This window comes from Tupaia chinensis, unplaced genomic scaffold (assembly GCF_000334495.1).
Source record: "Tupaia chinensis unplaced genomic scaffold, TupChi_1.0 Scaffold139457_1, whole genome shotgun sequence".
Lineage (NCBI taxonomy): Eukaryota > Metazoa > Chordata > Mammalia > Scandentia > Tupaiidae > Tupaia > Tupaia belangeri.
Genome location: NW_006199342.1, coordinates 1666022 through 1679466, shown reverse-complemented (window position 1 = coordinate 1679466; position 13445 = coordinate 1666022). Strand labels below are relative to the sequence as shown.

General features: G+C 36.7%; 1 protein-coding gene across 3 annotated transcripts in view; it reads right to left on the bottom strand.

Annotated features, from left to right (window-relative positions):
* The window catches only part of UTRN (utrophin), a 645934-nt gene that overhangs the window by 30199 nt on the left and 602290 nt on the right, over nucleotides 1-13445 (bottom strand). For all 3 annotated transcript variants that reach the window (XM_006161924.3, XM_006161922.3, XM_006161923.3), the window contains one exon: nucleotides 5550-5686. In XM_006161924.3, coding sequence (XP_006161986.1) covers nucleotides 5550-5686 — 137 coding nt within the window. The remainder of the gene's footprint in view (nucleotides 1-5549; nucleotides 5687-13445) is intronic.

Sequence of the window (13445 nt, the reverse complement as noted above, 5' to 3'; positions counted from 1 at the left end):
ATATACATACGTAGGAAAACATTAATGATCTCATTATCTCATACTGTGAAGTGCAAGTTGATATTGCCATAGCCAAGATTAAAAAGAGATAGCAAGAGCCCAGTCAATGGGATGGTGTTTGCAGCAGTTGGATACCCTGTGGCCTACTGCATGGTTCAATTCTCAGATCCAGTGGCTTAAAATACACCTCTCTGGAAGCCAGCAGGTGGTATAGCGGTTAAAGCACTGGACCCCATATGGCCTACTGCGGGGTTCAAGTCCTAGATGAAACGGTTTGAAGGACACACTGCTAGGCACATGTGTGCATGTGCCCAAAATCACAAGGAGAGGATTGAGGAGAAGAGATTGCAGTTTTGGCATGGAAATCCTTCTCTCAAAGGTGTTTCCCCCTTTGTCTTTCTCCCTGTCTCTCTCCTCTCTTTCTGGCAAGTGTGCACACCCTATGGCAAACAGAGAGACAGACAAAGAATTAGAAGGTCATCTTAATAGGATGAAAAACCAAGACTTTTGGACTTACTTTCAAAACTGGGTATTTATCTACTCTGAATTTGTCAGAATAATTATACTATAAGTAGATTTAATTACACTTGTGTGAAACAGACACAAAAACAAACCACACAGTATTAGTCAATATTCTTTTACATCATTACTTTTCATTAACAAAGAAATAGACAAGTGTGTGTGACTTGCTCTACATTTTCTAAACACAGTAACTACTTAAGAGATTATTTCAAAAATACACCAGGACATTTACCATGAGCTCTGAACAAAAGAAAAATGTATATTTTTGATCTTAATAGCCCTTGGAAAACTTTGTAAAGCTGCCTGACTGGTTCTTGTGAAGTTAATTCAGTTAGCACAAAAATGATTTATGAACTAAGATAAGGGGCAGAAAGCTGAACTGAAGCATTTCTCAAAAGAGGTTTTCTTTTTAAAATATATATTTGGACATTTTCTAAGAAAAGAAACAGATTAAGGACCATCAAACTTTAGGCTTCATTGACTTCAAAGTATTTTGGTTTGTATGAAGAAAACATTAAGTGATAAGCTTTCTCATTTAATTCTGGAAGGAAAAAACAAGGCGTTGGATAGTTAGAGCATATGATTAAAGGGGGGTAAAAATAAGACCAATTTGTGTGTTAACTCAGTTTAATAATGGAGCCCATCCCTGCTTTGTAGTGTGGTGGCTGAATAGGGTGTTTTGGTTAATTACACAGTAGTCTATGAAAAGATTCAGACTCTACTAAATACACTTAATATAACAGGCATTCAAAAAATTGGTAGAAAACCAGAAAGTATATTTTGGTGCAAAAAATTGGAAATCCATGCAAAGTTTTCATAATATGTATTTTCCACAAATGCTTTGAAGACCCTTCATTTTACATGAAATGTAATCCAGACCCTGAAATACTTAGTGACCCATTTAAGTACCTTAAGTTCTCAGCAGACTACTACTAATGTGTCAGATCTTCTCCCTTCTTCAATCCATTTGCCCCAGCACTGGACAAGTGCATCCCAGAATGCTCTTCCATAAAGACTCTCAGTGCCTCCCTACTGCTCTCAGAACAAACTTCAAACAACTTAGCATGGCTTAATAGGCCTTTCATTACCTGGTTCCTGCTTCTCTCTCCACTCTTATTTCATCGTATTTTCAGCTTTATATATCACTTTCTAAGACTCTCTTGCCTATAGGCTTTGGAAAATGCTTCTTTGGCCCCAGAAACTCTCCCTTTCCTCCATCTACACCAAACACTCAACACTTGGTCCTACTAATTGTTCAGAACTCAGCTTAGCTGTCACTCCTCCCAGTCCAGTGTTGCTACAGACAAAATCACACTTGCTACGAGTTGGTACTTCCTTTTGTAAGCACTTAAACCAAACTCATCTATTCCACCTTAACAATATCAGGGAGAGGTGTCTATTTTACTTTCTTTTTCTTTTTTTTTTTTTTTTTTTTTTTTTTGAGAGGTTTTTGCCATAGGTTGCATGTGCTTACCAGAAAGACAGAGAGAGACAAAGAGAGAGAAAGTGAGAAATCACCTCCCCGAGGGGATGGCCACACCACAATCCCTTCTCCTCCATTCTCCTCTCCGGATCCCGGGCACGCACGCACATGCGCCTGGAGTGAGTTTAAGCCACCAGGTCCGGGACTCGAACAGCAGTCGATTACATTGGAGTCCAGCAACATAGCCATTATGCTAACTGCTGGTCCCTCTATTTTACTTTCTTAATCTCTAGGTAAACCAACCTCCCTTTTAACCTCATAATAATCCCTTACAACTGTCAAGTAACTTCTGCCACTATTTCGGTTTGTTTCTTTTTTTTTGAGAGAGAGATTTTCACTATAGGGCGCGTGCGCTCGCCAGACAGAGAGAGACATTAGAGACAGAAAGCGAGAAATCACCCTCCAGGGGGGATGGTCACGCCGCAATCCCTTCTCCTCCATTCTCCTCTCGGGATCCTGGGAACGCACGCACACGCGCCCAGCGTGAGTTTTAAGCCACCGGGTCCAGGACGCGAACCGCGGTCGACTACGTGGGAGGCCAGCGACACAGCCATCACGCCAACTGCTGGTTCCCCAGTTTGTTTCTTAGCTTTATTTTCAATGTCTTTCATTAAACTCTTCCTGTGTATTTTATTTTTAAAAAAATCTTCTATAAATAAGTTATAAAAATCAATTGAATAAACCTTAGCATAGGTTTGTCTATCTCCTTTCAGCAATAACTCTTTTTTTTTCATCATAAACCCCCTCCATTGATGCATGTATAATTATTGGTCAGAAGGTAAGACATTACCTTTTGCAAAAAGGATGAAAGCCCAAGAAGCAAGGAAAAAAAATTCTAATCAACCTTATAAAGAACTTCAACACATTTACCACTTCACTGTTTTTCGTTCAAAGTTCTTCTCCCACAAATAAGAGAACAAATGAAATCAAACTGTTTATAACCCACTCACATAATTGTTACACCAGAAGATTAAGTGGCGCTTTTCTAGAAAAAGCTCAGCAGAAAAATGGACTACAGGACACCAAGAAAGTCCGTCCTAACATTTACAAAAAGAAGAAAATCTGACCCCTGTGTTCAGTAGCTTATAAATATTTTTAAAGGAAACATCGTAGCATGGGGGCCAGCAGGTGGCAGTTAAGAGTGCTGGACTCCCACATGCCTGACCGTGGTTCAAGTCCTGGGTCTGACAGCTTGCTTTCTCACTTTCTCTCTCTTTCTGTCTCTCTCTGTCTCTCTCTGTCTCTCTCATCAAATTAAGATAAATAAATGGTAAGAGTGCTGGACTCCCACATGCCTGACCGTGGTTCAAGTCCTGGGTCTGACAGCTTGCTTTCTCACTTTCTCTCTCTTTCTGTCTCTCTCTGTCTCTCTCTGTCTCTCTCATCAAATTAAGATAAATAAATGGATAAATAAAGTTAAATAAAATTTTAAAAAATCTTATAGCATCTACTTTAATTTTATGCTCCTTCCGCTTTTTCTTGTTTCTCTCTGATAAAACATGTTGGTAAAGTCATGTTTAGCGAGGTGAAGCATTTTTGGAATTACACTTGAAAATCATAGCAAATCATTATTTGGCATGCTTTTCTGTTAACACAGCCACTCAGACTAGAATGATTGATGCCAATGATTATTTTGACATTGAAAGACAAGTGATTAAAAATGTTTAAAAGGAGTATTAAACATCTCTCTGTATGCTTCACAGGAAGAATGGAGATGTTTGGGACATAAAAGGCCAGTGGTTTATCAAAAGTATAAAATGCACATCACTTAGTTCAAACCTATAAAATTATTTTGTAAATTAAAGCACCACCTGATAATTCTAGGCTTCAGGCAGCAACTCTAAGGTTAATTGGATTAGATACAAAGAAATGTAAAACTTCATCTTTATCATAAGATGCTCAGGTCTATTAAACTGCATATTGGATACTAAAAGGAATAAGAATGCATTATCAAACAACCTTTTAAAGATAAGTACAAAAGCAGACCCACAAAACAGAGAACCAAAGTCTGCCTTTCCCGAATGCATTTCTTTAAACTGAAATTGCTTTAATAAAATTCATTTTAAAGCATATGATGCAAAGAAACAAAAAAAGAAAAGCACAGTTAAGAAGGCACATGCATTCATTCATTGTACACAGTTTAATATCAAATGGAGTGGTCAGAAAGTTTCAATTCTTTCTTTGTATACATATTATATATAGACCTATCTAAATATAAGTCTACATAAGGTTTTTCTCTATGAACACACACATGACATCACCCGTAGCAGGATAAAGGTATCGACTCTGCTTTTGCTATGGCCTTCTACTTCTTAGCTTTTCCAAAAATAAGATATTCTCGCACATAAATTTGGCAGAGTTCCAGCTCTACAGGATTTTATATGTATAGGGAAAAAAGGACCAAATAGTCTAATCTACTATTTTGGCACTTCTGAGACATTAACTATCATAACACATTGGAATATTTCTATTCGGATTATCTGTCACACACACAATATAAAACAGACTATGAATTTTGAAGGTTAAGTTTCACTTCACAAAAATTGCACTCAACATATTTTTAAAATTTCTTACTACAATTTTCACCACTGTATAAAGGAGAAAACATCATGCATCATACTTTGGAGGGTTTTTTTCTAAAGTGATTTGAGATGGCCTCTTTCTCCAACAGAACCTCATTATTTTATATCACTGGGCACCCTAGAGATGATTAACAATACACATTTGTTTTCCCCAAGATTCACACATAAGAAATACGCTTGACATAGTAATGTTGATATTTTAGGAAGTGATTCAAAGCTTTAAAATTATACCTATTTTGATCCTGAAATATAATCATTTTGTAACCTAACATTATTTCTTCTAGATCACTTTTTAATTTTTTTTATTTCAGACTCCAAATTCTTATTTTCTGTGTTGTATAATCTCTTGGTAATTTTGCTATCTTGAAATGCTCATTTATACTTGTCAACTCAAATTATACTTTTAAGAAATTTTGTCTATTTCATGTAATACATAAAGCTAACTCATTTTGCTGCCCTTCATCTAAAAAAATTTATTAGAAACATAATGTGAAGCAAGAGCTTTAGTGTTTTAAATATAAATTTATATTAAAAGGATTCAAAATAAAGGTAAAATATACTAAGAGAAACAGTAAAACGCCTTTCAGAAGGGGAGAAATCTGAAAATAAGAATAAAATAACACATAATAGCACAGTTTAAGTATTTTTACACAGAACGGAGATGACAAATGAAAGAGATGACTAGTTTGTATGAAGTTTAACACACTAATACATATTTTCAAAGTTTAAGAACATAGACAAGGTTAAACCTGGAATTTTATCTGTGACATTGTTAAAAGCAAATAGTAAAAATTCATGTTGTGAATTTGTCCCTTTAAAGTTATTCATTTCTCATTGAAAATGAAATATTTTACCCAAACACAAATATGTTCTATATTAAACCAATCTTTGTGTCACTAACATAAAAAATGACATTAGTTATAAGAGTTCACAGAAGATTTAATGATAAAAATCAAACTTACGTCTCTAAGTTGTCACCTTCAAGAACTGTCTGGACAGGCAGATAGCCAAGCCGAGGATGCTTGGCAAAGTATTTCTTTGACCTGAACTTGTTCTTCAGAACCTTTGTGAAGTCTCGTACATCTTCCCCAGATGTTGTCTACAAGGATGAAAAAATTACACTTCTCTATTAAAATCAAACGAGATAACTATCCACAATGAAATCAACAATTTAAATTGCTGCAATTAAATGCCAACAGCTTTGGTAGTTTCATGCATTTTGGGGATGGCACCCAACATCCTGAAAACACTTTACAATCAGAACTCATCAAAAAATATATGCAATGATTAGTTTAAGATTGTTTTATTTTATTTATTAAAATTATTTAATTTTATTTATTATTATTATTATTATTATTATTTAAAATTTGCTACAGGGCACACATGCACAAACACCAGAGAGAAAGAGAGAGAAAGTGAGACAGCAAGCCATCAGGTCTGGGATTTGAACTGCAGTCGGCCATGTGGAAATCCAGCACTTTAACCACCATGCCACCTTGCTGGCCCTGACTTTTTAAACTTTCTGTTGAAAATAAACTAAAACTAGCTTATTTGCCCAATATTTTACATCTTTGGCCAAAAAGTAATATTAGTTTGGAAAATGTTATGGGTTGATTCCTATCATGAAAACATTTGCAATTTGCTGTTAAAAATTTAGTGATGTTGGGACCAGCAGTTAGCATAATGGCTATGTTGCTAGACTCCCACATAGTTGACCGTGGTTCATGTCCCGGACCCGGTGGCTTAGACTCACGCTGGACGTGTGTGCCCAAGATCCTGAGAGGAGAATGGAGGAGAAGGGATTGCGGTGTGGCCATCTCCCCGGGGGGTGATTTCTCGCTTTCTGTCTCTCTGTCTCTGTCTGTCTGGTGAACGCATGCACCCTATAGCAAAATCCTCTCCAAAAGAAAAAGAAAAAAGAAAAAAATATTAGTGATGTTGATCTATTCTGAATATTATAGTTTTAACTTAACAGAATAAATGGAGGTTAGCCATATTGCCCAGACAGGCTCCACAGAAACTAGAGTACTACATTCTAGTCTGGAAAAGAAAGCAATAAATGAGGAGAAAGGACAGGGTTATACCAGTACTCTACTTGAAAAGAAATACTGTCAATCGTCTTGTGCTTTTCCAATCATGTAGACATACAATTGTTTCACTTTTTTCTTTTTTTTTTTTTTTAGGTTTTGTTAGAGCATGTATGCTCTTTCTCATTGGAGAAAGACAAAGAAAGGGAAAGTGAGAAATAACCCCCAAGGGCACTGTCCACACCACAATCCCTTCTCCATTCTCCTCTTGGGATTTTGGGCATGCACACACAACCACCCAGTGTGATTTTCAAGCTGCTGGGTCCAGCACTCAAAACATTGTAGATCATGTGGAAATCCAGCAACTTAACCACCATGTTACCTGCTAGCCCATCCAAGATTACATTTTTAATGGTGAAATAAAATGTTACTTTTTTCTTCCGTATTTCAAGACTATTAGTTTCAATAGTCGTTCAGGGTGAGATGGGCTGAAAATATGCCAACCTCATCCCATCCCATGAACTGTTTTCAAAGCCCCAGTTTCCTACTCTCCATCACCATTCCTAGTTTCCACACGCAACAATACAAATATCAAGTTTAGTCCTTCTAAGGATGTATTTTAAACATTTACATTATCTTCATAAAACTGAATTAGACCTTGATCCTCCTTCTCCTAGATGACTGCCCAATCTACCACTAAATAGACCTCACATCCATCTCTAAGAAAAGAGAGAACTGGGGTCAGGAAGTGGTGTGGTGGCTAAAGGCACTGGACTCCCACATGGCTGACTGTGGTTCGAATCTTGGACCTGGAGGTTTGCTTTCTCACATTCTCTCTTTCTCTCTCTTTCTCTCTCTCTCTTTCTCTCTCCCTCTCTCCCCCATCAAATTAAAATAAATGAATAAATAAATAAAATTATTCTTTTTAAAAAAGTGAGAACTATTCTCTAGTAATATAAACTAAGTGATAAATATATTTGTTTACCAGCTACCTGCTCACTGCCCCCACCCTCTATCTCTTCCTTTACAGCAAACATGCTCAGGATTCCTACAAACTTGTTTTACAAACAGAAACTTTAAAAATACAAGTAAAATAAACTAAATTCTGATTTTACATGTACACCATTTTACTACTTTCTATCTGCTCCCATTCTACCTAAAGAAATAACGTGCTTGGGACCAGCAGTTGGCATAATGGCTATGTCGCTGGACTCCCATGTGGTCGACAGCGGTTCACGTCCCGGACCCGGTGGCTTAAAACTCACACCGGGCGCATGTGCGTGCGTGCCCAAGATCCCGAGAGGAGAATGGAGGAGTAGGGATTGCGGCGTGGCCATCCCCTCTGGGGGGTCATTTCTCGCTTTCTGTCTCTCTGTCTCTCTCTGTCTGTCTGGTGAGCACACGCGCCCTATAGCAAAAACCTCTCCAAAAAAAAAAAAAGAAAAGAAAAGAAAAGAAATAATGTGCTTCTGGTAAACATTCCCTATGCTTGCAAAGCTAAGAAGAGGCATGAATAAGCCTAGGATAGTTTAATCTAAAATTCATCCATTTCACATTATTAAAAAAAAAAACAGAGACCTCCAGCAAGGACAGACCCAGACTATCACCAGGCCTGACCCTCAGGTTCACAATGATGAATATTTTCCTGAATAACTGAAAATAAAGTCTAAAATGATCTGCACTTACATAAATAAAGACCCTTCAAATGTAAAACAGAAACGTGGTGAGAAGCTATTGATGAAAAGAAAAACAAGCCAAGGAAACTGGGGAGGGAAAAGGGAGAAATGGTGGCATCTCACAAGGCAGGATAAGAGAGATAAGCAGAATGTGGTTGGGAGCAAAGAAAGACAGCCTGAGAGAAGGATACCTGGGACTGAGAACAATGCAGCAGAGATACATCATCTCATGCCAAGGACAGTCCCATCTTTTGTAGTGGGTATCACAACTGCAGTGAATTAAGTTTATAGGCATGTTTCCTCTCAATGTCTTGGTAAAGAGGGGAAACAGTAGAAGACTTCCACAGCAGAAATGCTGAAAGAACTTTGTGTAAAGATAAACACAATAGAAATGCTGAAAGAACTTTCTATAAAGATAAACATTTACAACCCAATTAATATCCATTTCTGTTTTGGGCACACTGTTGATATATAGTGTAACGCTTGATGAAGTAATGGACTCTAGTTTTCACTTGGGCCATCTCCACCCTTGGTAACGTAAAGGATTTTTTAAAAAATTTCAAGAGAGATTTCTTTTCTTTTTTTTTTTTTCTTTCTTTTTTTTTTTTTGGCTATAGGGCATATGTACTCACCAGAGGGACAGAAAGCAAGAAATCACCTCCCAGGGGGGACGGCCATGCAGAGATCCCTTCTCCTCCATTTTCCTCTTGGGATTTTGAGCACACATGCACATGTGTCCAGCCTGAGTTTTAAGGTGCTAGGTCCAGGACTTGAACCATGGTTGACTACATGGGAGTTCAGCAGTGTAACCATTACACCAACTGCTAGTCCCAGCAATGTAAAGGTTTTTATCTCTTAAGCTAGTAGTTTTGAAGCCTTATCCAGGTCTTCTACTCACAGATAGGTTGCGTGGATGAAGAAAAGAGCAGGTGGTCAAGGCACAAATCCTCTTTTCTAGTTTGCCTTAGCCAGGGTAGTGTACAATTAGCTGGATTTTAGCATATTCAAAATTGATGAGCTATCACAATTGCCTAATCACTCAGTGCCTAACCCTCTCCCCCTCCCACCCCAGGAAACTCTGCCTATTATTTCCCCTATTAAGCATTCATCGACTTAGTCTCTATGAATTTGCCTATTATAACATTTTATACAAATGGATTCATATTCACACACTATCTGCTCTTTCATATCTGATTCTTTCACTTAACATACGATTTTTCTGGCTTATCTATTTTTGGGCTCCAACATGAACACTTGCTTGAGAAAAAAAAAATGACAAAACATTTAAAAATGCAAGTCCAATTCCACATTATATATTCTTTAACTAAATATATTCAAGACGAAAAAGACTAAAGCAAAACCAACAAACACACACACAAATAACTGTACACTATGCCTGGAAAACCAACAGATACCTATCTGCCCTCCCAAAAATGAGTAGAAATTGAAATTAAATTGGGTTTACAATAATGGCCATATTTGTGTGTTTTTTAAAGAATCAGTTCATATTCACACAGAAATAGCATATTTTTATTTCCTCAGCAATTTTTATATTGAAAGGAAAAAAAACTCCCACCACAAGTTGAAATATAAGGACATCAATTCACTAATACCATAAACCTTATGCATATTTTAAAAAAAAGAAAAAAGTAATTCATCCCACAGGAATATGAGATTATTTTCAGACTAGTAGAATGTAATTTTTTGAGACAGAGTCAAGTCAATGAATTAAGCTCATCTTTTTGCACCAAAAGTGTTAAAATATTTATACATACTTGGTCTAACTTGCTATCTAATGACAGTATCTACTATTTGTCTATTTTGTAGTGCTGAAGTAATGGTTTAGCAAAAGAAGAAAAAAGGAAAAGAACACCACACATGTAGCATAAAGTATATAATCAAATATAACTCTATCTTCATGCGAGGCATAATATTTTACTCTCTTTTTTTTGGCAAAAGACTGATATGATAGAAAGATGAAATTAAAAGGAGCACTCATTTTTGTATAAATTATCCAACATTTTAAATGACATACATTTTTTGAAAGTTCTGATTTTTGTTCATTGCTATAAAGAAAAGAAAGAGAACAAAAGTTTTCACTCAAATCCCATGAAGTAAAACAAGGGTAAAGGTTAGCATAAATCCTTGTACTTAAAAATAATTTTTCTTCACTCTCATTTAACTATCATGGTCTCTGAGGAGATGAGCATCTGTTTTTTGATACATAAAGAAACTGAACACTGAGCTTTTTCTGGACTCCAATCACTTCCAATAAGGACAATGTTGCTCTTGCAAACCTGGGTCTTTCCACATACCAACCAGCACCATGTCACTTTCCCCTAGAAAAATGGAATCGTTTCAAGAGCAATAATCCATAGTCATTGACTAAACTATCTATTGTTATTTTCTGAAATTTATCTTCATTTTAAATGAAGTACTGATAAGTTGCCACCTGGCTGGTCATTAATAAAATCTATTAAATTACATATATAAAACCTGTCAAAAGTAACCAAGGTTGGCCATGTCAGATCTTACTCTCTTAACCACTAGACCATGAAGCCATCCTTATTATCCTCATTTTTATAGGTAATAAATAACTTATGTTTTAAAAATAGTTGTCATGGGACCAGCCAGTGGCATAATGGTTACTGGACTTCCACATAGTTGACCACAGTTGGAGTCCCGACCCAGTGGCTTGAAACTCACACGAGGCATGTGTGCATGTATGCCTGCCCAAGATCCTGGAAGATGAATGGAAAAGAAGGGACTGTGGCATGGCCATTCGTCCTTGGGTGTGTGTGTGTGTGGGGGGGGTGTTGGGGGTGTTATTTCTCCCTTTCTGTCTCTCCATCTCTTTCTGAAATCAAACACGACCTCTGAAAAAAAAAAAAAAAAAAAAAAAAAACTCTCCTAAAAAAAATAGTTGTCACTCCAATGTCTATTGATATTATAGTTTACTCTTGCTCACTTAAAAAAATCTGATGTATTTTAAGTCACCTTAAATCTGCTGACTCTTCCTCAATCTGCTATAAATCTTCTGACTCTGCCTCAATCTGCTAGTTCCCTACAATTAAACTGTTGGAAAAAGCAGGGAAGTTTTCCAGAGTCTAGACTTTATGGGATATGTACTTTTGGTGCAGGTCAATATGTTCCTATCTTCTGGGTATCTTGGAAACTAATGGATTCAGAGATTATATTGGACCCAGGTTTGATCCACTGGCAAGACAACTAACCGGTGGTGGTTTACAGGTGTATAGCAGGACAGGGCACATATCTGGTCATCATTTTGTGTTCTTAGCAGATGCTCATACTGAGCGCCTGTAACCATTCATTGGGGGTTGCAAAATGGTGGTATTTTAATTCCATCATTCATTTTCATACACTGGCTGAAGTACTTTTATAAAGGAACATTCACACATCCACTATTCAAGTACTCGGTTCTGCAGTTCATTTAGGAAAGCAGGATAAATGTTTGAATTTTTTCCTTTATTTAACAATTTCCAATATAATGAATTGGTTTCCTATCATCTCTCAAGGATAACCAATTAGTCAATAATTCTTCTTCCTCTTCTTAATCTTCTTTTTTTTTTTTTTTTTTTGGCCTGAGGGCCATGCCCTTTCCCCGGGAGAGAGACAGAAAGCGAGAAATCAACCCCTAGAGGAGATGGCCATGCTGCAAGCCCTTATCCTCCAGTTTCCTCCTGGGATTCTAGGCACTCACACACATGTGCCTGCCATGAATTTCAAGTTGCTGGATCCAGGATTTGAACTGTTGTCCACCATGTGGAACTCAAACCACTACACCACCTGCTGGCCCAAGATGATCAATTCTTTCGTTTTATTTTAAACATACTTTATTATGATCTCATTTTTAAATACTCATTATGAACTAATTTAAAATATTTGGTGGGTTTTGGTCTACTGCAATTATTATCATTATTGAAGCGCAAATTCTCTGATCTGAGGCCAGAAGGAACCTCCTTCAGTTGGCTCCCACTAATGTCTCTACCATTCTCTGAGAGCTTCCTTGCTATTGTAGCTACCATTCCAAGAAGTCTCAAGCCCATTTTCCATAATTTCTTGGCCTTTTCAGTGAACAGAACTGAGAAATATGCATTTAAAGTAAACATTCTTATGAGGTTATACTGACTTCTGATTTAAATTCCTGATTTAATTTCATGTCTTTTCTTTATTTAAAAAGTAGTAATATTGTTCCTATTCTCAGATCATATTACATGACATACTTGTTCTCTCTCAGTTCCATTTAATTTAAGCTCTTTGGGTAACTAATCCTCTTTATCAGCCTTCACAATGCTGTCACTAGTTATTTTGGTTGCTTCAAGCATATGCTTTCTCTTTTCTTATTTATTTTTTATTTTTAAATGTTCACTTTTTATTTTATTAAGTTTCTTTCTTTTTTTCTTCCTTCCTTCCTCCCATCTTTCCTCCCTTCCTTTCTTTTTTTCTTTCTTTCCTTTCTTCCTTTATTCCTTCCTTCTTTCTTTTTCTTTCTTGAGAGAGCTCTCCAAAGGATCTCCATGCCACAATCCACTCTCAGTTTCAGCTAACCCACATCACATGCAACCCCGACATACTCAGAGAGGTCCCAGGATATGAACCCTGGATGTTTCTTATGCATGTCTAGTTGTGTTACTGTTGTGTCACTGATTGGCTTCTGAAACCTAATCTGCATACATTCCTCAGGAAGTGCTCATAGGCCATGAGCTCTTGAAGGATGAGGACAGTTTTCCTATGTCTTTTACTAAATATAAGAAGGCTAATTTTTGTAGATATAAAATCCTTGGTCTCCATGTTATTTTTTTTTTCTCTTGAGTTTCTTTTAAAATATTTCTTATGGTATAAAGCATGAATGTTGAAAAGTTCAATGATTATCTAATTTACTTTCTTTTAAATGTCAGAAGTTTGCCCTTTCATTTATATAACCAAGAAATTTGTTTTCTTTTCTTTAATGTCCAGTAACTTTACTAGAATGTTTTAGGTTGATCATTCTGAGTCAATATGCTTTTTTTTTTTTCCTAAGATTTTTTTTTTTTTTTGCCATAGGGCACATGTGTTCACTGGGAGAGAGACAGAGGAGAAAGAGAGAAAGTGAGAAATCACCCTCTGGGGGGATGACAACACCACAGTTTCTTCT